We start from the raw sequence: 26,612 nt of genomic DNA on the forward strand, positions 1-26,612 counted from the left end.
TTTTTATCCTTTCCTATGGATTCTTATTGTATGCTCAGTTCTTGAAAATTTTGAAAGAAAAAATGATCGAAAAAAAATTGAGATGAAAAATAAAAGGAAAGAAAAATTGAAAGAAGATAGAAAATAGATTTAAAATTAATAAATTATTTTTATATAAAAGTTCACTTCACTTTTTTTTTTCCTTTTTATATAAAAATTAAATAATTTAAAATTTTATAAAATTTTAAGTAATTTTATTTATATTTAATTTTTTTGGATAATTTTTATGTCAAAACAAATATAAGAAAATCATTTTTGAAAGATATTTTCCTCCATGGTATTTTTTTTTGGTACCAATAGTTTGGGAGAAAAACCAAATAATTAAAATTTTCATTAATTATGCAATTGATGCATATATTATGAAATATCTAATGATATCTGTTGACTCTCAATAGAGTCAATACTCCCTTTCTTCCTTGAAATTTCAGCCCACTTTCCTTCCTCCTTCCTTCTTCCCTATTCACCTCCCCGAACTTTTCTCAAGAAATAGCTTAAATGCTAAGCTACCCCTGCCTCCTAGCCTGAAGAGCAATCAAGCTTCGAAATCTCTTCTAGTTGTGACACAGAAAGAGGGGAAGAAAACAACCATGACTTCCACAAACACCCAGATCATCTCTTATTCTCCTTCTTCTTCTTCTTCTTCTTCTTCTTCTTATTGAGTTTCAGAGGAGAAGACACCCGCCATGGTTTCACAGATCATCTTTATGAGGCTTTGATTTCCTATGGAATTCGCACCTTTAGAGATGATGAAGAACTGAAGAGAGGAGGAGTAATTGCATCTGACCTGCTGAAAGCTATTGAAGAATCAAAGATTTTTGTGATCATTTTTTCGGAAAACTATGCTGCCTCTAGGTGGTGTCTAGATGAACTCGTGAAGATCAGTGAGTGTGGGGCAACCGAGGGGCGACTGATTCTACCAATTTTCTATCATGTGGATCCATCCCATGTGCGGAAGCAAAGCGGGAGTTATGAAAAGGCATTTGTTGATCACGAAAAGGAAGCAGATGAGGAGAAAAGGGAGAAGATTCAAAAGTGGAGAAGTGCCTTGGCAAAAGTTGGCAATCTTGCTGGATATGATCTACAAAAATATCAGTAACTATAATTTCCTCTTATCTTTCATTGCAACATTTTCTCTTTCAATCTGGGTTGACCTTTATCTACTTATAGAACTTAGGCCAAGTTGTTATAAAATTTAATTAAACCTTATGAATTATAACTTTCACATATAGTACATCCAACTTTACCCAAAAAAAAAAAAAAAGAAATTCTGAATTTTTTTTTATCCAAACTACTTTTCAAAAAAATTACATTGAATTTTTTTTTAACATTTATTTGATTCTTTAAAAATGTAAGGGAAAATCAAGGGAAAAATAAAAAATAAAAAATTGAAGAAAATAAAAATAGATTTCAAGACAACAAATAAATTTGATATGCTTCCAGAAACTCATCTCAATTGTTTTTTTTATTTTATATTAATATGAAATAATATGAAATTGTATATGTTTTTAACTAATTTTAATTATGTTAGTTTTTTTTGGAATTTTTTTTAGTAAATCAAACACAAGAAATCATAATACTTTCTTGTAACAAAATATAGTATTAGAAAAAGAAAATACTGGGGCGAGGTGAATATAGCTTCTTTGGTTTTTTTTTTTTTCAATCTAAAAAGATTAAAATATATTTTATTTTTTGAATTTAATTGATAATTAGATATTAAAACTGCTATTTTTTATTTGGTTTCCAATGAATCTTAAATTTATTTGATGATAATGTTGTTTTTTATTTTGACAATTTTGATATCGTTGTTTTAGGTGATGACATGGATGAATTGTTTTTCTTTTTTAATTTTCTTTGAAAACTAATAGGATTTAATTTTTATTGGGAATAGATCACCTCAAGCTAGAAAAATCATCCTTAAGGATTCAGAGTATTTAATATTAGATTGACACTTTTTATAATAATAATCCAACGACTCATCATTATCATTTCATGTCTTTTCATATTAAAGTTTAACAAAGAGTTCATTGACTACTATCAATAATATTGAAGATTTTTATTAATAAAAGTAAATTATAAAAATAAAAATAAATTAAATTAAAATTAAAAAATAGTTATCGCTAAAAAATTTATTTTGTTAATAATAAAATATAAAAATAAAGTAGAATTGAAAAAAAATACTAAAGTATTAATATGCCCAAACCAACTTTAATAATAAAAAAATAGAAAAATTATCGATGAAAAAAATATATATAAATTTCAGTCTTTTATAACTTTATTAATTTTATAAAGAACAGGTAAATAATTTAAATATATATATATATATATATATATATATATAAATTTAAAATTATTTTATTATATCTTTTTTTTATTACAAATGAAATGAGAAAATATTGGATTATTTTTTCTTTTTTATAATTTTTGAAATTGAAATAACATACATTATATTACATTAATTATTTCTTTGAAAATTATGAAAAGTTCAAATAAATTTGTTTTAGTCTTTATAAAAAATAATAGTAATTAATCTTTTTCTATAAAACGAAATATATTTTAATCTTTCCAAATAAAAAAGTGAAAAAATAATTATAATTTTTTCAAATATTTTATCTCATTATACCTTATCCCAATTTTTCTCAAGGAATATTTACTTTTGAATTGCTACTCTCTTTCTTCTATTATATCATATATATATATATATATATATATATATATGGAGATAAATAACTGAAAAACAAAATCATTAGAACCATCATCACAACTTCCACAAAAAATTTGAAGTGTTATTTCATGCGTGTTAAGCTCATGAAATTCATGCTCACTTTAATTGAAAATTCTATTCAATTTAGCATTTCCTCATACTGATAATGTTTTTTTTCCCCTCTTCTTTGTAATCTTAATTTTATTTTGTGATCTTAAAAATTATCTATTACTCGAAAAGAAAGTCACAATTAGTTTCTCCTGTTGATCTCCTTCTTCTGATAAGCATAATACTTTCATATTCCTATTGTGTTAGCATGGAATTAATATATTGGTTTTCTAGCTACCCATTTGTTAGATATCATACTATTTTTTTCCTTTTTTTTTTCTTTACAAAAAAAAAATGTCATAATGAATGAAATTATTAACAAATTTTCATAAAAACCCGAGAAGCCTAACTTTTTACTATGGCTAAGAGAAAAAAAAATTATTTCCTTATATTTGAATAGCATAGAAAATAGTATAGAAAGAAAATTACGCCCCTTCCTCTTCCTCAAGTGGGGAAAGTTTTGTTTCCCTTTTTGCTTCTTTTTTTTTCAATTAGCATTATACTTCACAAACTGAAAAAGTACTTAAATTAGTAAATTGGGTGATTTTTTTTCCTTTTTTTTTAGTAAGGGGTTTGGGTGGGGGGGGGGGGGGGGGGGGGGGGTTAGGGGTTCACATTTGATTAGCCACTAGTTCAATCATAGTGGAGAATCTAAGTATTGCTAATTTACTTCACATTTTTATTTTTATTTTTTACAACTTATTTTAACTTAGCATATATACTTTGTAATTGACAGATATGAGACAAGACTTATCAAGGAAATTGTTGATGTCATCCTCAAAGAATTGAACTCCAAGCTCTTACTACATGTTAGCAAGAACATAGTTGGAATGAATTTTCATTTGGAAGAATTGAAATCATTGATAAAAATTGAGTCAAATGATGTTCGCATGATTGGGATTTATGGGCTTGGTGGAATTGGTAAGACCACAATTGCCAAAGTTGTATATAATAATATCTCACATCAATTTGAGAGTAGAATCTTTCTTGAAAATGTTAGAGAAAGATCCAAAGACTACTCAAGTCTACTTAAATTACAACAAGAACTTCTTAATGGTGTCATGAAGGGAAAAAATAAAAAAATAAGTAATGTTCATGAAGGGATTAATGTGATAAGCAACAGGTTTCACTCTAAAAAGGTTCTTCTTATTCTTGATGATGTAGACAATTTGAAGCAATTAGAATTCTTAGCTGGAAGTCATAGTTGGTTTGGTCCTGGAAGTAGAATCATCATAACCTCTAGAAATCAACATTGTCTACGTGTGCATGGAGTCGATGCACCATATAAAGTTGAGGCACTAAGTTACAAGGAATCTATTCAACTTTTCTGTCAACATGCCTTTAAACAAAACATTCCTAAAAGTGACTATGTAGACCTCTCAAATCATGTAGTAAATTATGTGAAAGGCCTACCATTAGCTCTTGAAGTTTTGGGTTCTTTTCTTTTTGGTAAAAGTGTGTCTGAGTGGGAAAGTACATTGCAAAAACTAAAGAAAAAGCCCAACATGCAAGTCCAAAATGTACTTAAGATAACCTTTGATGGATTGGACAAGACAGAGCAAGAAACATTCCTTGACATTGCGTGCTTCTTCAAGGGATGGAATGAAAATGATGTAACAAGACTAGTAGAGGATGCAGAGATTGAAATAAGAGTTCTTAGTGACAAGTGCCTCATAACTCTTTTTGGTAATACCATAAGGATGCATGATTTGGTAGAAGAAATGGGTAGAGAAATTGTTCGACATGAACATCCTAAAGAGCCTGGGCAATGGAGCAGATTGTGGGACCCTAAGGATATTTCCCTTGTATTGAGAAAAAAAATGGTATGGATCAAATGCATTAACTTACTTGATATATAGTGTCATTATTTTTGTTTAAGAAATTATATATCTTTATAGTTTTTCTAAGGTTTTATATGTTTCATTCTTTATTTATCTTCATGTACTTTTAATTTTTAGGGAACGAAAGCAGTTGAAGCAATATTTCTAGACATGTGTACATCAAGAGAGATCTCATTTACTACTGAAGCTTTCAAAGGATGGAGAGACTTAGATTATTAAAAATTTATTGGAGTTCGGGTTTTCTTAATTATATGGGAAAACAGTGTCAAAAGCTCCTCCTTCCTGAAGACTTTCAATTTCCTTCAGATTATTTAAGATATCTTCATTGGGAAGGATACTCTTTGAAATCCTTGCCTTCAAATTTTGATGGAGAGAACCTCATTGAACTCAACTTGCAGCATAGCAATATAGAACACCTTTGGCAAGGGAAAAAGGTAGTATTAAACTTAGTTATATTATGTCTTCCCTTAGATTAATTTTGAAGTTCATGAGAATTTATTTGCTAAAATAAAATAATTAATTTCTTTTGTTGCAGTATCTTGAAGAGTTGAAGATCTTGAATTTATCAAAATCTCAACAGTTGAATGAAATCCCACACTTCTCAAATATGTCAAATCTGGAGCAACTAGATGTTGAAGGTTGTAGAAGTTTGGATAATGTTGACTCATCTATTGGTTTCTTGAAGAATCTTACTTTGTTGAATTTGAGAGGGTGCCAAAAGATTAGGAGCTTGCCAAGTACAATTCAAAACTTGGTCTCTCTTAAAAGTCTTTATATAGATGGTACTGCTATTGAAGAATTACCCTCCTTAATCTGTCATCTCACCTCACTTCAATTGCTATCTATTCGTGAATGTGAAAACTTGAAGAGTCTTCCGAGCAGCATTTGTAGGTTGAAATACCTTGAACAACTTAATCTCTCTGATTGTTCAAACTTGGAGACTTTTCCGGAAATCATGGAGGATATGGAATGCTTAAAGTCACTTTATTTAAGTGGAACGTGTATAAAAGAGCTTCCATCATCGATTGAGTTTCTAAAACATCTCGCTTATTTGCAGTTAGAGAATTGTGAAAACTTGAAGAGTCTTCCGAGCAACATTTGTAGGTTGAAATACCTTGAACAACTTAATCTCTTTCATTGTTCAAACTTTGAGACTTTTCCGAAAATCATGGAGGATATGGAATGCTTAAAGTCGCTTTATTTAAGTGGAACGTGTATAAAAGAGCTTCCATCATCAATTGAGTTTCTAAAACATCTCGTTGATTTGCATTTAGTGGAGTGTGAAAACTTGAGGAGTCTTCCGAGCAGCATTTGTAGGTTGAAATACCTTGAACAACTTCATCTCTCTGGTTGTTCAAACTTGGAGACTTTTCCGGAAATCATGGAGGATATGGAATGCTTAAAGTCGCTTAATTTAAGTGGAACGTGTATAAAAGAGCTTCCATCATCAATTGAGTTTCTAAAACATCTCGCTAATTTGCAGTTAGTGAAGTGTGAAAACTTGAGGAGTCTTCCGAGCAACATTTGTAGGTTGAAATACCTTGAACAACTTAATCTCTTTCATTGTTCAAACTTTGAGACTTTTCCGGAAATCATGGAGGATATGGAATGCTTAAAGTCGCTTAATTTAAGTGGAACGTGTATAAAAGAGCTTCCATCATCAATTGGGTTTCTAAAACATCTCGTTGATTTGCATTTAGTGGAGTGTGAAAACTTGAGGAGTCTTCCGAGCAACATTTGTAGGTTGAAATACCTTGAACAACTTCATCTCTCTGGTTCTTCAAACTTGGAGACTTTTCCGGAAATCATGGAGGATATGGAATGCTTAAAGTCGCTTAATTTAAGTGGAACGTGTATAAAAGAGCTTCCATCATCAATTGAGTTTCTAAAACATCTCGCTAATTTGCAGTTAGTGAAGTGTGAAAACTTGAGGAGTCTTCCGAGCAACATTTGTAGGTTGAAATACCTTGAACAACTTAATCTCTTTGATTGTTCAAACTTGGAGACTTTTCCGGAAATCATGGAGGATATGGAATGCTTAAAGTCGCTTGATTTAAGTGGAACGTGTATAAAAGAGCTTCCATCATCAATTGAGTTTCTAAAACATCTCACTTATTTGTGGTTAGAGAAGTGTGAAAACTTGAGGAGTCTTCCGAGCAGCATTTGTAGGTTGAAATACCTTGAAAAACTTCATCTTAGTGACTGTCCAAACCTAGTCACAGGGGACATGGAAAATTTAATAAATCTTGGTTTATTGGAAACTCAGAATATGATGGATGGAGTAGCCCTAAGTGATTTATGGCGCCTATCCTTGCTGGAAGATTTAGATCTAAGTCAAAACAATATGTGTCACATACCTACTGCTATTACTCAACTATGTAATCTAAGATGCCTTAATATCAGTCACTGCAAGATGCTTGAAGAAATTCCAGAGCTTCCATCAAGTCTAAGAGAAATAGATGCACATGATTGCCCGATCTTTGGAACTCTATCAAATCCATTTACTCTTCTCTGGTCTTTTCTCCTCAAATGGTTCAAGACAGTTGAGGTACAATTTTTGTTTAAACTTTTTTTTCTCTCTTTTAATTACAAGTACTTGTGAATTAATTGATATTTATTTTAATTTCCTATTTTCTCTGCAATTAATAGTTCTAATTTACTTTGTTTGTTAAGTTGACCCACCTCTGGAAATGTTACTTTTAACTGTGCAGCCTCCTTTGATATCGAGAAGTATTAATCTAGGAGGTAATGGAATTCCAGGGTGGGTACAACATCAAGAAATGGGAAGCCATATAAGAATAGAGCTTCCTATGAATTGGTATGAAGATGACCACTTCCTTGGATTTGGATTTTTCTGTCTTCATCATCAATCAAAAATACTTTCCTTATCTTTGAAATTTGATGAAGAAGAATATGCTATAGTTATAGTAGAACTTTTCTGTAGAGATCGACCATCGCCACGAGATTAATGATAGTGAATCAGATCAAGTGTTGCTAGTGTACTATCCTAAGATTTCTTTTAGGGACGAGTTCCACTCCAATCATTATATGCACCTTCAGGCTTCATTTGATGATTATTGGGGCGAAATCAAAAGTTGTGGGGTTCATCTTATATACTCTCAAGACGATCAACAAAACCATATCTTGTCGGTAGATTTTCTTGGCACCCAAGATGATGAAGACAACCATAAGCCTATGTTGTTGAATATTGAGAATTTTGGTGACAACAGATCAACAACAAAATCTATCAAGAGAAGTCCTGATGGCGCAGAACATAACCAAGCAGAGGAACCACACCATAAAAGATTGAGAGAACATAACCAAAATTCATCTCAAGCTTTAAACTCAAACACCAACTAGCAGGTACATCAGCAAAACTTTCTTAATTTATATTTAACCATCTCTATACGTCTTCAGTTTGCTCATTTATTAGGAAGTCATCTTCCTTTTTCTTCCTCATTACTTCATGATTTAGAGCACATCATTATCATATATGTGGCCTGTGTAGCACTATATATTTTAATATCTATATTTTAAAAAATAAAAATATATATCCTATTTAGCTAATAAGTCAAACGCCCTACACTTAATTTTTAGTTCTAAAATTTTTTGTGAATAACTTTTTTTGTGAAAGTCTTTTATAAAAATTTTAATGAATTAACTATCATGTATTTTGTGATTAAGGCATGTGCATAATAAATTATGGGTGCAACCCCATTTAGATTTTATTTTTAGAAATAAAAATAAAATAAAATTTCGAATAAACAAGACAACCTAAAATAAAAATATATTTTATGATAATTTTTTTCCATTGTTATAAATCATTTAATAATTTTTATGAATCATTGCAAAATGTTTTTTTAAAAAAAAACTTTTTCAAGGACTCTCTGAGCCCAAACTTATAGAATTTAATCGATTGTCAAAGTTTTACATCTCTCATTAAAATTTAAATTGATGTGTATCCATTTTTCAATAATTAGATAAATTATTTAAGTTTTTAAGATTTTCATGATTTTATTTGAAAAAAAGTTCCCTGATTATTTTTTAATATCTTAATTATTTAGAATAAACTCAAATAAATTGTATAGCATAGAGTTATAAATAATTTGCTCCCATATTCAATTATAATGCAATTCTTTTGTTAATATATATTTTTTTAAAATAACTTATTTAGATTACCAATTAAAATTACAGCTTTATCCTTGTCATATTAATGCAATGGCAGTTTTACCCTTCTCATTCGTCTAACTTTGTTTACTCTCCACATTGATTCAAGGACTCGAATTCTGTCATTAGAACTTTCCTTCAATTCCTGGATTTGAAGAAGAATAATCAAGAATTTGAGCCACATTTGCCATGGAAGAAAAGTGGTTGCTACCGCGGGACATAGGTAGCTGCTGCCATATATGCACCAGTGGCGGGCCTTCACCGCTACAATAACATCACTATATATAGACCAGTGCCTCCCGCTCACCCCCACTGCAAAACCCATTCACGGTGTTGATGCCATTCCCATTCCCATTCCCTTCCTCTAACAATGAGCAGTATTCAGACGAAAAGAAATTTTGCAGGTAAACGTGCCTTTCCCTTTCCTTTCTTCTAACAATGAGCAGTACAACCTTCTTTTCACTGACTGAAAGTCACCAAAACTTTTTTGGTTTTATTTCTCAGTGGTCAATAATGAAGATTATTGGAGTGTGGATGAAGAGTCTGGTATTTTTTTGATTCACTCATTATTCTTTCAACCAAATGACTTTTAGTTTTCTGATTCACCAAAACATTCATTTTATTTTACTTTATTTTTCTGATTCACCATATGGTTTCAATTTTTAGGGTTTTTTTTTTTTCTAGGGTATTCTTCTCCATCTTTTGGTTTTATTTCTCCACATTCTATGATTATGTTGGGATCTCATATCTTTTTTGGTTTGATTTCCTTTGGGTTTTCTTTTGATGGATTTCTCATCATTCCTTCTTTCTAAGACAAGACAAATATAATTCGTACCTGGTAAGATAATGTTTATTAGATCTTCAGAATGAGAAATTTTTATGGAGAGAAATTAAATGATGCCATCCATCATCACTTGTCCCTAGTAGAACTACAGGTGATTTGTATGTTGTTTGGGTAATTGGTGAAGTTTCAGATTGCCTTGGGCTACTTGAGTTGCATGCCATTGGGGGAATTTTTGATGGAGAGATTTTTATTGCAGTATGCTTCCTTGAGACCAAAACTATGGGGAGATTTCAGTATTTGGGGTTAGATGCGGGGTGATTTATTTGAGTTTATGTCCATGAATAAAAAATTGTATAGAATTTCAAACAATTAAATTAGAAGAAAATAAAGTAGTTTAAAAAAAAATATCTAATATCATTTACAAAAAAGAATAAAATGTTCTTTTATTCACTCTAATCCAATAATCAACATCAACTAGCTTTAGTTGGTGTAAGGTTCCAGTATAAATCAGTGAACAAAAAGAGTATTTTTGATGTCTAGTAATAGCATATCTCTATCATGTTACAAGATCTGCAGTGGTGAGATCTTTTATTAATGTCCACTCCCTAATCACATCACCTAAAATGGTAAGGATATTTTTCTGGAAGAACATGGACATTTGGGTGTGAAAAAAAATAAAAAATGTTGTAATCACTTAGTGACATCAGGCTTTGCTCCATGCCTCAATATGAAGTGGCTTAATTTGGTGAGTGGTGATTGGATATCATTGGTAGGAAAGGTCAGTGGTAATTCAAAGCCCAATTCTGATCAGTTTACTCTCTATTGTTCACAATTTTCCCCCATTTCATAGGTTAGACTTGAGCCACTCTCACCCAAAAGGGAAAACAGGGGCTCTTCCTGATGGTAAGACCATTGGTGCGAAGTGGGTTTGAATATTATACATCGTAATCTTTAGGTACAAAACCAAATTGTGGGTAAATACTAAATAGACACTAAAAAGGGTAATTGAAATTTTCTTTGGTGTTCAAAAATTGTGTTTCATTTACTAATGGTCACACAGGCCAAAATTGTGGGGAGATTTTAGAGAAAAACACCAGTGATATTAGTATATGTTTCTCCCTTCCAATAACCAGCTAGCACACGTTTCTCTGGGTGATTTTTCTTAGCCCTCTTCCTTCCTGAAATTTTCATAACTTTTTTAGGGACTGTTTGTTGTCCATTTCTCCCATCATGAATGTAAAATTGGCTTTCTCCTATCTTGAAACACTGGTGATATTTGGCTTTCTTCATTCCATTTTTCTGTTCTCATCCAACCTATTCTCAAGAGATTTTCCCAACATTTTTCAAACATAGAATATAAAATTATATGAAATACGTTTATATTGTAATGTGGATGCTAGTGTGTATGTTGCACTTAGGCCTTGAAAAGGGGGTAAAAAAAAAAGTTTGGCAGATTTTATAAGGTTGATGCATCTCAGTTTCATATTCCAAGCCTTTTAATTTTCAGACTACGAATGCTTTCATCACTAATCATGTTTCAGTTTCTTCAACAGCTTGAGATCCCTTCAGGACATATACACAGAAGATCTTTCACCTGAACATATACACAAAGGACTCCTAGTTTCTGTTAGTCCGAAGTCATAGATTGATCTGTAAGTCTTTCAATCTTCAACTTCTCATAGTTCTGCATTTTGGACACCATATAGAAGTGAAGTTATTCCACTTTGATTCTTCTGCAATAGCATTTGAAAATATGTCATGTTATGTAATTACTTTCGTTGTTCAAGATATATATAAAGATGAGATTAGTGCTTCTAAAAGCTATTCACTACAAGGCTCTGTTCTGCAATGAGTATGACTAGTCTACATGATGATCTAAAACCTCTTCCAGTTTTTAACATTTGCTAGTTTGGATCTATTTTGACAAGTTATAAAACTTGTCTACATGACATCTCTTATAAAATGGGTTCAACAAGATATGATTATTAAAATAGTATTACCAAAATAGAGACAAAATTTAAGGATGTTTTTAATGTTTATTTATTTTTATGTCTATGAAGTTTATTTGTAAAAATGTTTGTAATTAGATTTTAAATTGATAGGGATTAATAAAAAATTTGCTTGCCCTGTAATTGTTGGAAATTTTGAAAGATTTTGGATCAAATCTGGTCAAATCTTGCTTTATGGAGTGTGGATTTTAGTAAGTCTTGTTTGTATACAAAGCTCCTCTTCTTTGCATCTTGTAGAATAGAACAGTTCCCAATTTCATGTGCTTGCTATTGTTTATAGGAATTACATTGGCCACATACTTTCTTAGCTAACAAATAGAGAAGAAAACCAGAGTTAAGAATAGGAAGATTCATTAATGGGTTGTTTTTTCTCTTTCCAAATTTTGTCCTGTTTTTAATGGATTCTGATTGATGGTTATTTTTCCTTTGTTTTATGGCAGTGACTACAGTTGATTCTGGTAGCAGGCCCTTGAATTTATGGGGCAAGAAAATGACCCAAACACAATGACTGTTTCTCCAAACAGTCATTAGGTATGGTTTGCATGAGTGAAGGATTGTGAAGTTTTTATGTTTTTATGTTTTTATGGATTCGCGGATGAAAAGCTGCTTTATAAGATATCCATGGTTTGGTTGCTGAAAAACTGAGGAAAAAGAAAGTAATTTTATTTTTTATTTTTTTTTATTTTTCCGGTTTTTGTTCCTTATCCATGGATTTCCATATCAATCTTTTTTATAATTATATTTGTTTCTTGATTTCTATATGAAAAGACATGTCCTTTCTTTATTTTTATTTTTTAGATAATACATTGTGCAGCGTAATTTTATTTTTCTTCTGCAGTAGTTTCTTTAAGTTTCAAAAAATAATCAATTTTTTTTAGTTCTTTGTTTTGGTTTGTCTGTAGTCATCTATTTATGCATCCTGCTTGTGCAGATTTTTTGGAGGTGCTTGATATATTCTTGATTTGCATGGATTCAACTGGAAATGAACTGGCTTTGTATCAATGGAACATCCAAATCTTTGTATCAATTACAGGAGTCCAACCTATTAATGGTTATTCAACAGTTCATACCTCCAATTTTGTGTTGTGACACAGTGGCTTATTAATCACCCCAAGTTTCAGAAAATCCATTTACATAGTTGACTATCAGAATCATCCCATAGTGGTTCAGGAAATATATATCAATGGTATGTTAATCATGACTTCTCTATATGGCTAGGAAAGGAGAATATTTTCATGAGTTATACAAAAACACTATTTAACCTAAGATTTTGCATTTCTTAAGTTCAATTTTCTTTTTGTTTTGAACACCCAAACAGAGTTTTAAGATTGATTAATCAATTCAACTCTTGGAAGAACTAATAATACATGTAAATGGAAATGAAAAGATGGTCATGATGGTTCAGGATTGGGCTCCATCTGAGCCCGTGCTTTCATTTTTCCTTTAGGATTCCAAAAAGACTACATATATTTCTAATAAGGTGCCTAATCATCCAATTGAAATTTCCTTTCTCTTTATTTTTTGGTTGCAGGTAATGATCCAGGGAAAGAGCCAAAAATGAATATTCAAGTATGTAATCTAATTATATGATTCCAGTGACTTGCACCTTATGGTTTTAACTTTTGTACATTACATTTGAATCCATTTGATCTTCTTTTAATTGGACTCAGGGATACACCATTGGAAACCTAATAATAGATCACTTTAGTGACTTCAATTCAAGAATTGCATACGCTCATCAAGTAGGACTTCTATCAGATGAGCTCTATGAGGTGATTATTCCCCCCAACCACTTGGGTTTAATTCTTAATCGGATATGATTCCAAAATTTACATTGATTTGTTAGGCATTTCTAGGCAACCAAAGCAGTATCCTCATGTGAATACTATTAAACTATACAAGGATGGTTCAGGGGTTGCCACCTAAAAAGTATTCAGAGAATGTCATTCAGGTTTTAGACACACATGCTTGTACCATTCTACATATTGAGGTAGAATTTTTGGTTTTGACTGAATTGAAAGATGAAGATTTTTTTTTTTTTACTTGTTTTGCAAAAATTGCAAGAAATAATCCTAAAAACACAAATATGCAAAGATTCAGGTGGTTGAAGATACCCCGAGTGGCAATTGATTGAATAAGATAAATGAAGACCAATTCAATTATGTGTTTATAGAATGTTTTAAAAGGCAATTGGGTTTTATGTTTTTTTTAATCTAATGGCATCATGTCTCTTTCTTTTGACTAGTCTTTTCCTTTCCTTACTTTTACCAGATACCAAATGGAGTTTGAGCATGCAGTCTTACTCAACTTGTGCTACTAATTAGAGTATTTGTTGGTGATATTTTCTTTTTCATGCCAATATCTAAAAGCTAAGGTTGATGGAGGTTTTGGCAAGGACGTGCTGGAGTTTTTGTTGAAAGGAGATGTGGTTGCTTATAGAACCATGGCTACAAGAGTGTCTTGAAATAGCCTGAAGATTAACTGATTGATAGAGTTGTCGACTTGTAATGCAGCTACGGCAGTGTCATTTATACGATCTTTCCCTAAAATGAAGGTACGATACGATTATGGTTTGCTGATGTTTATATTGACATTCAGTTTGGTATCCGTAACAGGCTATCCTCAACCATCCTCATTGTTTGTATGTATCTATAGGCATCTACCCAATGTGGGCTGGTGATGATCTTTACAAACTGGTTGCTAGCAATGTTGAAAAGCTTGGGAACTTCTTAAAAGGTATGCCTAAAATAAAAATGTGGCATTACACCCCAAATGAATGTGTAGATTGCTCAATATAAATCCAAAGAGAACCATACCTTTTACATTTTTTTAATCTAATTTTGATGACTTATAAGTTAGTGAATTTGTAGGATTTTCAGGGGAATATTTTAGAGTCTCAGGAGATGGAGAATCCAAGGATAGCAAAACAATTCTTCAAGGATACAAAGTATTTTGACTTCAAAAATCACTAAAGATTCTTGGTGAGTTGAAAGATTGGTCTATTTCATGTCAAAATTATCTAAATTCATAGACTACATCAAGTTACAACTTGTTTACATTTCTCAATTTGCAAACGAATTTTGCAAGATGGGAGCCTGGTCATGGTCGTTTTAGGTTTCGTCATCCTTAGAAACAATACCAAAAGATTAGATCCCTAGCTGGCCAATGCGCCTATCGCATTGAAGCTCTTAGCAGCTACCCTCACTCTCATATCCCAGTAGTAAACTCAACTCACAAACTAAAATTCATTGCCTTCAAATTACTTGATTTAACTTGGCTAACAAAAATCATAGCATAAGTTGCTTTCTCAACTAACTTCACTTTGCTATGATATCCTCACGGGCCCCACAGAGATCCAAAGCAAAATTCAAGAGGCTTGCACAAAGATGAGTATGGAATCCAGAAAAGCTTTGAAGGAATTAGCATCTGCAATCAAAAGTATGACTAAACCATGCTCTATTGATCCCCATATTGTAAACTCAAAAACTGCTGCTAAAACCCTCAAATCGTTGCTTGAAGCTCATTCTTGTGAAGACGTTGACCTTATTGAGGTAATGTCAACTGCTGTAGTAGGTTTATGTTTGATGGCATTATCCATCAAAATTAATCTGAAAATGTTTATATTTGATTTTTTTTTTTGGAATGCAACAATTCCTCTATATTTTGAATGCTAGGTGAGTATTATTATCGTGGAGGAGTTCTTAGAATTTTAATTTAAAAAAAAAAATCTGTTTTTTTATTTGATAATCCAAAAAAAAAAAAAAAAAAAATCAAATGAAAACCTATATGTAGAATGAGGACAAATTTATATTCCAATATACAAGGTCGATTTATATTTCTTTCTTCATTGAGCAAAACAGTGTAATGAAAATTTGGATGGCCAATCGTGTTAATTTTAGTGAATTGATAATTATGTGGTCCAAATTGCAAACTAGGATATCATAATGTTGCTTTTATATATGATGTATGTATGTAATATGCTATAATTTTCTACATAGGAGTATTATTGTTGATGGGTGTGTAACTGTAGCCTAAGCTTAGGATAGTGGATGAAAAGAACATGGAAGAGGAACACAAAGTTGTCTTATCTGGTAAAGTTGGAGAATTTGACTATTTACACTTTCTACATGGCCAAATTGGGAAACCAAAGGCAAATGTATTTACCTAGTTCACTAGACAGATGTTTATAGAATTGAAGAAGGCAAAATAGTTGGATTCCCAGGACAAAGGTCTTAACTAAACAAATATTTATCAAATTGATTTAGCATTATGCTTTGTAATGATTGAAAATTGAAAAAGTAAGTTATTTTACGTTTAAATTCATTGATTTCTCCAATTTTAATGTGTTCATATTAAAACATCCCACTGATCCATGTTGAATGTTCTTGTAGTGCTAAACACAAGGTAGAATTGGAGCTTTGTGCATAAAAAAATGCCAAACACTTCCATGATCTTAGACTTCTTCAAAGGTTGGGAAAAAAGCAAGCTTTGGAATGCATTTCGTGAACATATGGAGACATTGAACAGGTGAATTTTTACAAGATGGTTTACACTACAATAGATGCTCAACAAACATGATAGACTTGAGAGAGAATTTGAGTAACTAGCATAGCGTTCTTGCGAAAACCATGTTAGGCTTGATAATGCTTTTATCTAATGCTATACATACGTTGATTGAAATAGTACAGACATAGAGCTACCTTTCCATCATTATTTGGTTCTTAATTATGTTAACCGAGTCTAAAATATATTAGATGTGTTGAATTTTATGATTCATCATTATGAAAAGCATCATATATGATTGCACACACGTTGAAGCTCATATTATCTCCAATTGGAAAATAAATATTTCATTTAGGGTGCCTTATGGTTTAAGGAATGAAGTAAAGAATTATGTCATTATGCATAACCTCTAATTTTATACATTAGTTTAGATATATATTCTTCTTATATCAGATACTTAGATTTTGGCTTTTACGTTATATATGAAATCCATATTCATCAAAACTTGAAGAAAGAGAAAATATAATATAAAGTGGGAAGCAAATCACTTGATCCCTAGGGCTAACAGAGCTGCAGAAATATCTTAAGCTTCATAACCCTCTTCTACACAAGCAATGCGAGGGCTATCTTGTGGGTTCGTGTCTTCCCTTTTGAAGTGTCTTTCACTGCAAAGAAGTTTCTACCCACCATACTTCACCAAGCCTCTTAGAATAATGGCCTTGTGGAGGCAAACAAGTAGGTCTTCATAATTTGTATCCCAGATTTTCCAAACAAACACCACCATTTTAGAGAGGTCAATTCCCCATCTGATTGAGAGATACTTGTAGAAGACATAAATGTTAAAGAGTTGGTAGTGTTTTTTATGTGTGCTATATGCATAAGGAAAAGATCTTACCTTAGTGCTTGGACCCTTGATGCATATAAGGGTATCACATTCAACCCTGATGCAATTTGCATATGGATAAGGCAACAATGGAAGCCTCTTATCTGCATTCTTTTGTTGCAGGACATCAATTCTCTAAGTCTATCATTCATTTGTTTAAGTTCTTATTGGAAATATAGTACTAGAGCATCAATCAGTTCATATCCAAGGTACTAGTCTCTACAACTTTTTTCCCAAAGGGTGGTTAGTAACAATCTTACCTTAATTGTTGGTTTCACTTGCAACCACACACATCGCATACTCCACAATGTCAACCATTGATCTAACATTCTTAGCAGGTCATCAATACTCGATATGGGCCTACTAGATCTTTTACATAAAAATAAGGGTAAAGAAGAAATTTTATCCATCTATGAATGTGCACCCAATGGATTATTTGATCCATATTGATGCAATGTGGTCAAATGCACTAGTAAATATGTTCCTCTTCATGTCTACATATTTATTGTCTAGGAGGAATTACACTTGTTTTTTAGTACAAGTATTTGTAGTACAAATCAGCTACAAAATCCCTCTATGGGTATTCAATTTCCCTCCCATGATTATAAGTCAATGCATCAAATTCTTTTAAGTTCACTTGATAACATCTTAAATTTTCTACTATTCTCCTATAAACTCAAACCACTCAACAATATAAATCTTATTCAACTTAAGCTAGAGTTGATAGCTTTCATCACATTTTTTATAATTGTCGGTAATCTCTCTATGCAATCTCTATTGCTATTATAGCAATCTATTACATACAACTCTTGCCTTCTTCCAAGATTGTGGCTAACACTATAATTGCAATTAGAGGAAGCCCTGTGGGTTAGAGTTTCAATGAGTTCCTTCTATTAGTTTTTGCATCAAGTGTTCCATTAATCTTGAAGTATCCATAAAGAGAAACCTTTAAAAGGTCTTCTACATCCCTTAGGGAGTCACTTGTGGGTTTTTCAATAGTTAGCATGATCCCAAGATGGGTGTTGTGGTAGCAGTTCTAGTGGTGCTCAACATGGGTAAGTAGTTACAAAATGTTCTAGCCATGAAAACTAATGGATGTTCTTTAGCCCATTTTTATGGAACTAAAGTCATAAGTTATTGTTAGCAAGGAGGTTTACGAGGGCATTTGCTATGCCTTTTTGGTCATGTCTAATGAGGAGTTAACTGTTATGTGCTTTGTTAGATAAAAACAAGTAGGTCTATAGAAAATAACTATTGAAAGTTCAATACATAAACTCTTATGACGTTGGGCTAGGATCTAAATAAGCAAAATCCACAGGGCTTCCTAGTCCAACACCTAATTGTTTGGTCTAAAATTTACCTTCATAATATCCACATGCCCACCATTTTTTGTAGCAACAATAGATAAACCATAATCTAACCCAAAAAAGGGTGTAAACTATAAGGCCTACTTATAAGGCAATAAATAGATTAGATTAGGACCAAATGGCTCCACAAGAGCTAGGTTGATAAAAACCCACTTCAAGAGACAAATCCACCACAAAAGTGGTAACATTAGATGTTTGTATGTCACAATGAAAAGAACAAAAAGGTTTAGGTGTTGAAAACCATAAGTAGGGACCCAGACAAATTAATTGTGGGTCTTGCTATCGACATGAAGTAGCCTAATTTGGCCATTGATACCTAAAGATGATGAGACTTAGGTTTTCTGTTAGTAATTTCATCAATATGATAGGCCTCCTATACGATATGTGTATAATAGAAAAGGGAAGAGGAATATACTGCCACCTGGCAATTAGTTGTAACAGCATGAGTGGAGGTTAGGGCACAGTTGGATACGGGCTGAGGGGAAGGTTTAAATAGAAAAAAGGGGGAATTACAGGGTAGGAAAATTGTTGTAGATCTGGTAGGGATTTGAGGTCCAGATTGGACTCTTGTTTCTTGAAATTCTTGAAATTCAATAATAATTCTCCATTAGATACCTATCAATTTGGTATCAGAGCATCGATCCAGATGGCTCAGAAGAGGAATGAAGGTCGCGTGGACTGTCTGGAGAAGGAAGTTGGAGAAATCAGAGAGGAGATGCAGCGCTTACCAGGAATGGAAAAGACGGTGATGGACCTGCTCAGAACGTAATGCGAGTGCTGCAGTCGCTGGAAGAGACACAGAAGGCAGTGGCGGCGTTGTCATTAGGCGGAACACGACGACTGCTGCTCAACGAGAAGATCGGGCAGGATGGATCCCTGGAGTTGGGGAACCCAGTTGGGGGGGGGGGGGGGGGGAGGGGGAATGGCGTCGGATGAGACGAGGCGGGGCGGAAATGGAGAATGGCGCGGCAGCCGACGGGTGGAGATGCCTGTATTTACGGGAGAGAACCCGGACGGCTGGATCTTCCGGGCCGATTGATACTTCGCAACGTACGGACTCACGGAAGAAGAGAAATTAGTCGCCGCCGCGATGAGTTTAGATGAGGACACACTCTCTTGGTACCAGTGGACTGATTCGAGGGAGGTGTTTGGGAGTTGGGAAAATTTGAAGAGGCGGTTGTTGCTTCGCTTTCGTCCGACTCAAGAAGGGAGCCTTTGTGAGCAGTTTTTGGCGGTGCGACAACAAGGGACAGTGGCAGCATACCGGCGGGAATTCGAGATTCTGGCGACTCCATTGAAAGGGATTTCAGAGGAGGTAATGGAAAGCACATTTATGAATGGGCTGCTTCCTGAGATCCGGGCTGAGCTACGTCTACTGCAACCATATGGGCTGGGCCACTTGATGGAAATGGCCCAAAGAGTTGAAGATAGGAATTTAGCCATGAGAGCAGCCCGTGAGCCAAATGGCCCAAATGGCCCAAAGAGCACCAAAATGTGGTCATCTGCAAATCGAGGTGAGTGGAAGATTGGGGAAATTTTTCAGACTAGGGCAGTGGCTGTCGGCGAGAAGACGATGAGCCAGCGACGTGAGATTCCGATAAAGAGACTGACGGAATCAGAGCTTCAAGCCCGTAGAGAGAAGGGGCTCTGTTTTAAGTGTGAAGAAAAGTTCTCCCCTGGTCATCGCTGTAAGAAAGAATTACGGGTGTTGTTGGTGCACGAAGATGAGGAGGAAGACGATAACCAGTTTGACGATAGAGTAACCGACGAACCTGCACTTATTGAGCTGAAAGACGCTGTGGAATTATCTCTAAATTTCGTGGTCGGTTTAACGACGCCGGGAACTATGAAGATCAAAGGGACGATCGGGTCAAAAGAGGTAATCATCCTTGTAGACAGTGGGGCTACCCATAATTTTTTATCCCTTGAATTGGTTCAAGAATTAGCACTTCCATTAACTACAACCACGAGTTACGGGGTGATGATGAGAACCGGGATATCTGTGAAAGGTAAGGGCATTTGTAGAGGAGTTTGTATTTCAATGCAGGGGCTCACCGTAGTGGAAGATTTTCTTCCACTTGAATTAGGCAACACTGATGTGATTCTAGGAATGCCTTGGTTGGGGACCTTAGGAGACGTGAAGGTAAATTGGAAGATGCTGACAATGAAGATCAAAATGGGGAAGGCAGTGTTAGTGTTAAAGGGAGACCCAAGCCTTAGTCGGACTGAGGTATCTCTTAAAGCAATGGCTAGAGCACTGCAGCACCATAGCCAAGGGGTATGGGTGGAACTCTGTCAGACTTCCACCACTTCTGATTTGAGTGAAGGAGTACAAGAGGTCCCGAAAACAGTTAAAGAAGTATTAGCTCAACATCAGCAAATTTTTGAGCAGATAACAGGGTTACCACCAAGTCGTGATATTGATCATGCCATTCAATTAATTCTGGGAGCATCTCCGGTTAATGTCCGACCCTACCGGTATCCACATATTCTAAAGAATGAAATAGAGAGATTGGTGCAAGAGATGCTGGAGGCAGGAATTATTCGGCCTAGCGTAAGCCCATTTTCTAGTCCAGTGTTGTTGGTGAAAAAAAAAAATGGAGGATGGAGGTTTTGTATAGATTACCGCGCCCTCAACAAAGTTACAGTCCCGGATCGGTTCCCCATTCCGGTGATTGATGAGCTACTTGACGAACTTCATGGCGCGACCATTTTTTCCAAACTAGATCTCAAATCAAGTTACCACCAGATTCGAGTCCGGCAACAAGACATCCCCAAAACGGCATTTCGCACCCATGAAGGTCACTACGAGTTTTTGGTGATGCCTTTTGGGCTAACCAATGCACCAGCGACTTTCCAATCGTTAATGAACCGTATATTTCGGCCACACCTTCGGAAATTTGTGCTCGTATTTTTTGATGACATATTGGTCTACAGCAAAGACTTGAAGGAGCATTGTGACCATTTGCAAAGTGTGCTGTCCATTCTGGCGAACCACCAACTACACGTCAATGGAAAGAAATGTCTCTTTGCTAAACCACAATTGGAATACCTGGGCCATTTGGTTTCTGCCAAGGGGGTTGCTGCTGATCCCAACAAGATTTCAGCCATGGTAGAGTGGCCCACACCCAAATCCCTTAAAGAACTACGAGGATTTCTCGGATTGACTGGATACTACCGACGATTTGTAGAGGGATATGGAGCTATTTCTTGGCCTCTCACTCAGCAACTCAAAAAAGATGCTTTTAATTGGAACCTAGAGGCTGAGGTAGCCTTCCAAAAATTGAAAACAGCTATGACAACAATACCGGTTTTAGCTTTGCCCAACTTCAGCCAACTCTTCATTGTAGAGACGGATGCCTCGGGGTATGGTTTGGGTGCCGTTTTGATGCAAAGTCATAGACCAGTAGCTTATTTTAGCCAAGTTCTCACAGCAAGGGAACGACAAAAGTCCATATATGAAAGAGAGTTGATGGCTATTGTCTTAGCAGTTCAGAAGTGGCGCCATTACCTGCTTGGTCGCCACTTTATTGTGCGAACGGATCAAAGTAGCTTGAAGTTTCTACTAGAGCAAAGAATAGTGAATGAGTCGTACCAAAAGTGGGTCGCAAAGCTGTTTGGGTATGATTTTGAAATTCAGTTTCGGCCGGGAATAGAGAATAAAGCAGCTGATGCATTATCTCGCATCCCCATTTCTATGGAGTTAGCTGCCCTCATGGTTCCCAGTCGCATAGACACTTCATTGATCAGTTCACAAGTTGAAGCTGACCCGCACCTTGCTAAGATTAAACAGAGGCTGCTGGATGATCAGGATGCTTACCCTAGGTATTCCTTGGACCATGGCATTCTCCTTTACAAGGGGCGCCTAGTCCTTCCCAAGGCCTCACCCCTTGTCCCAGCACTTCTTCAAGAGGGCCATGCTAGCGTGGTTGGAGGGCATTCCGGGTTCTTGCGGACTTACAAACGACTCACAAGAGATTTCTTTTGGGTTGGCATGAAAAATGATATCAAAGAGTTTGTGGAGAAATGTCTAGTATGTCAACAAAATAAGACCCTAACTTTGTCGCCTGCTGGATTACTACAACCACTGCCTATTCCAGACAAAATATGGGACGATGTGACAATGGACTTCATTGAGGGGCTTCCTAAGTCTGAGGGTTATAACTCCATTTTAGTCGTTGTGGATCGATTGAGCAAATATGCTCACTTCTCACTGCTCAAGCATCCTTTCACAGCTCAAACGGTGGCTGCTATCTTTGTTCGAGATGTTGTCAAATTACATGGATTTCCTCGTTCCATTATTAGTGATCGTGACAAAGTATTTCTTAGCCGATTTTGGACAGAGCTATTTCGGTTGCAGGGTACTTCTCTCCGCCATAGTACCGCATATCATCCGCAAACGGATGGACAAACGGAAGTGGTCAACCGTTGTGTGGAGACATACCTTCGATGTTTTTCATATAGCAAGCCTAGACGTTGGTCTACATGGATTTCTTGGGCAGAATACTGGTATAATACCACATTCCACTCCTCCACTAATACAACACCATTTCGAGCAGTTTACGGGCGAGACCCACCACCATTGATACGTTTTGGATCAGATTCCACCTCTGTTCTGGCCGTGGATCAGTTATTGCAAGAGCGTGATCTAATTTTGAATGAATTAAAGGATCATCTCTGCTGTGCCCAATCCAAAATGAAGGCATCTGCAGATGCTCATCGACGTGCAGTCCAATTTGAAGTTGGGGATTTTGTCTATATAAAGCTTCGTCCGTATCGTCTTCGTTCCCTTGCCAAGCGACCAAATGAGAAGCTCTCCCCACGATATTTTGGCCCTTACAAAGTAGTGCAGCAAATTGGTCCAGTGGCGTACAGGTTAGAGCTTCCTTCTTCGACAACTATTCATCCAGTGTTTCATGTTTCCCAGCTCAAGCGGGCTCTTGGTTCAGCTGATTTGTGTCAGCCACTTCCCCCTATTCTTTCTGAGGATTTGGAATGGCTTGTGGAGCCTGATCAAGTCTTAGATATTCGCCAATCTTCCAATAACAATCAGCTTGGTATTGAAGTACTTATTCAGTGGAAAGGACTTCCTCAGTTTGAAGCTTCATGGGAATCAGTTGACACAATTAAAGAGCACTTTCCTGACTTCCACCTTGAGGACAAGGTGTCTCTCTTTGAGGGGGGTAATGATAGGCCTCCTATATGATATGTGTATAATAGAAAAGGGAAGAGGAATATACTGCCACCTGGCAATTAGTTGTAACAGCATGAGTGGAGGTTAGGGCACAGTTGGATACGGGCTGAGGGGAAGGTTTAAATAGAAAAAGAGGGGGAATTACAGGGTAGGAAAATTGTTGTAGATCTGGTAGGGATTTGAGGTCCAGATTGGACTCTTGTTTCTTGAAATTCTTGAAATTCAATAATAATTCTCCATTAGATACCTATCACAATACTAAAAATTTTGGTAGGCCATGATGAATATGAATTCTTAGAACTTGCTATGACTTTGTTAAGGGCTCACTAATCTTTGATAGGGGTTCATAATGTATGTGTTGAATATTCTGCTTTAGTAGCCAATGTATGTGTTCCAGGAACTTTAGAATATGATGCTTGGGATCAGGCACTTGACCACACAAGTCACACTTCTCTATGAACTTCAGCACTGTTTAAGGGTAATTGAGCTACTGTTAGACATTTCTTCTATGTCGTCTTTGTTTCCTAAAATCAATGTCTACAAAAACAAGACCAACTCAACAAGAAACATAGCTTAGAGTCAATGTTAAATTTATATTTGTTTTCTATTTGGATCATGGGAAAGCGCTTTGGAATGAAACTTTTTTTACTAGTCTGGCTATCTCGCCAAAAGTCTTGAGCAGACTAGTGACATTATTCTCAGGATCAAGACAAGACAATGCAATTATCATTGTCACCTTCTGAATATTGCATTGTAATATAACTAAAGTAAAGCAATACCATGGAAATTTAGTACTACTTGGTTTAGTGAAGCTATGGTTTTGATATTGCTGGAGTCAATTCCTCTACTATCCGTGGCTGGTCATAAATGATTCTAGTGTAGGTAAGTAAGTTGTACTTGGCCACAATGAATACTTCATTTTTCTTTCAAGTTCAAGAATTGATCTTGTGGTTGTTTTTACTCACTCCATTAGGTTATTGTGGTTCTTTCATATCATTTTCTTTACCTTGCTCCTGTAGTAATGAAATACTTCTTCTTATCTACAAGTGTGTTGCCAAATGCATATCTGAATGGTGGTTTATGCTTGCAAACAGATGCTTTGTCCCCAGAAGTCTCCAAGTGAGCAATGAAAGGATATAAAATTGATTTCCATGAACTGATGAACCAGTGCATGCAATCATCGTGCTTTCTTCTACAAATCTATGTGTGGAAATTGTTTATCCAAAATTGATTGGCCACCTAAGCAAAGTTAGTTGATTAACTAACTAAAAGTGTGAATTGGCACACTTGTTTGATTAGAGTTTTTATTTTTTTTTCATGTGCTCATGTATAAAAGTGTGAGTAAAAAAAAAAAAAAAAGAAGAGTTTTCTGAATTGTAGAAAGAAGTGATTCACTACACTGTAGTGAGAGCTTGGTGCTTCTCGGAGATTCTTAAGGGTGTAAAATGGTTCAATCTTAATGGATTTTGGAGGTGATCTTGATCCGTGGATGTAGGATTCAATCTTGGATCCGAACCACGTAAATCCTGCTTGTTTTGTTCTGTTTTGATTTCTAGTATCTTTTTCTTTGTCTTCTATCTCAATTCATTGAGGACTTTGGATAAAAACTCAACACTATGTTTTGTACTTTTCTTTTACTTGGATGATTGGATTTACGGACTCCTGTTTATTATAGTATACTTTTTTTGCTGCAATGTTAGGCTAGATGACCAAGTTAGCGTCTTCAATTGATGGAATTGAAGAAGAAATCATATAACACAATGATTTTAACCATCTCCAAGTACTTGCTTCTATTTGAAATTATATATAAAAAAAAATGTAATTTTGATTTTGCTAAAGTTCAAAATTTTCATTAAAAAAATATATAGTGATAGAATAAGAAATACTGAAGTTGTGATCAATTATTACCTTTATTAATAAATTTATTCATATATTTGTTCTCACCATCATAAAATATTTTACTAAAAAAGGAAATTTATAGGCTTTTAAAGGAAAAGGTAAGCCCAACTTGATGGAGAGTTAGGTTCATTCTCTAGATCAATTGGCTCACCCGCACTTGGCCAATGAAGGTTTTGGTAAGTGGAGCTAAGTACATTCATTTGGGCTTGATTCTTTAGATATGCTTGTGTGGGCTCTTTCATTTTCCTCTAGCCCATGATGATCTTGGTAAGGATCTGTCCTTTGTGTAATGCTTTTATGTGGAAGGATACAATTTTTTTTTATATCGTATCCATATGATTGGTCTTTGAAGTATATACATATGAGGGGTAGGAGGAATCCATTGTTAACAAGCCAAAATGAGATAGGAAAGTATATTACTCAATAGAAAAAAAAAAAAAAAAAATCTTATTAGAGCCCTAGCAAACTATCTCTAGCTCCAAAATTATGGCTTCAAAAATCATAAAATAGAGAGTTTAATTCTTACATGAAAGGAATCAATGAGAGAACTTTTTGTATTTTAAATGTTAAAATTGTTGATATAAAAAGTGAATGATTATGGTGAAATAGTGAAGTTAACTCATTAGTGGCAATGACCTTGTTTGGATGCACTTGACTTGGGTATTCAATAATGATATCAATTAACTTATACTAATGGCTTCCGTAAGAAATATAACACATGATGCAAATGTCATGTCAAAAGATCTTTATCTTGAAAGTCGCATTATTGAAGTGATCAAAAGCATTTTTAGAAGATTACATTCTTAAGCATGATATAGTAACCTCCATCTCAACCTTACCCTTGTCATTTAAATGTATTCACAAACAAAAAAATTACAAATAAAGCTATGCAAGCAAATGCCATTCAAAAAAATGACATTGATATTTCCTATTCCAAAAAAATGAGTTGAATTTAAAAAATATCGTCCTATCCTAAATTTTTAATATTATCCAATCATAAAAAGAAAAAAAAATTAATGGTAATAATATATTATTTAAATAAAAAGAGATGAAAGTTTTTTGAAGTAATTAATTATCAATTTCATATAATCTCTATAAATATTTATGTTCATAAAAT

At 34.5% G+C, this 26,612-nt stretch overlaps 1 protein-coding gene and 2 long non-coding RNA genes across 3 annotated transcripts; all 3 read left to right on the forward strand.

The window, feature by feature from the left end:
- Positions 1–539: 539 nt before the first annotated feature.
- On the forward strand, positions 540–7,442 carry LOC117910127 (disease resistance protein RPV1-like; the record flags this gene model as incomplete). Its single annotated transcript, XM_034824186.1, has 5 exons — positions 540–1,131; positions 4,807–5,123; positions 5,225–6,067; positions 6,281–7,237; positions 7,401–7,442. Coding segments are annotated over exons 2-5 (2,079 nt in total), but the record flags the coding sequence as incomplete, so codon positions are not given.
- A 3-nt stretch (positions 7,443–7,445) lies between these two features.
- On the forward strand, positions 7,446–12,118 carry LOC117910133. The gene is made up of 4 exons (XR_004650548.1): positions 7,446–8,052; positions 8,966–9,260; positions 11,194–11,292; positions 12,090–12,118. It is a non-coding gene; the product is annotated as an uncharacterized LOC117910133 (long non-coding RNA).
- Positions 12,119–12,871: 753 nt separating this feature from the next.
- On the forward strand, positions 12,872–14,576 carry LOC117910132. The gene is made up of 5 exons (XR_004650547.1): positions 12,872–13,218; positions 13,320–13,421; positions 13,921–14,203; positions 14,305–14,385; positions 14,520–14,576. It is a non-coding gene; the product is annotated as an uncharacterized LOC117910132 (long non-coding RNA).
- The last annotated feature ends 12,036 nt before the right edge of the window (positions 14,577–26,612 follow it).

The sequence above is a fragment of the Vitis riparia genome, unplaced genomic scaffold (assembly GCF_004353265.1).
Source record: "Vitis riparia cultivar Riparia Gloire de Montpellier isolate 1030 unplaced genomic scaffold, EGFV_Vit.rip_1.0 scaffold615_pilon_pilon, whole genome shotgun sequence".
In the NCBI taxonomy this organism is placed as follows: Eukaryota; Viridiplantae; Streptophyta; class Magnoliopsida; order Vitales; family Vitaceae; genus Vitis; species Vitis riparia.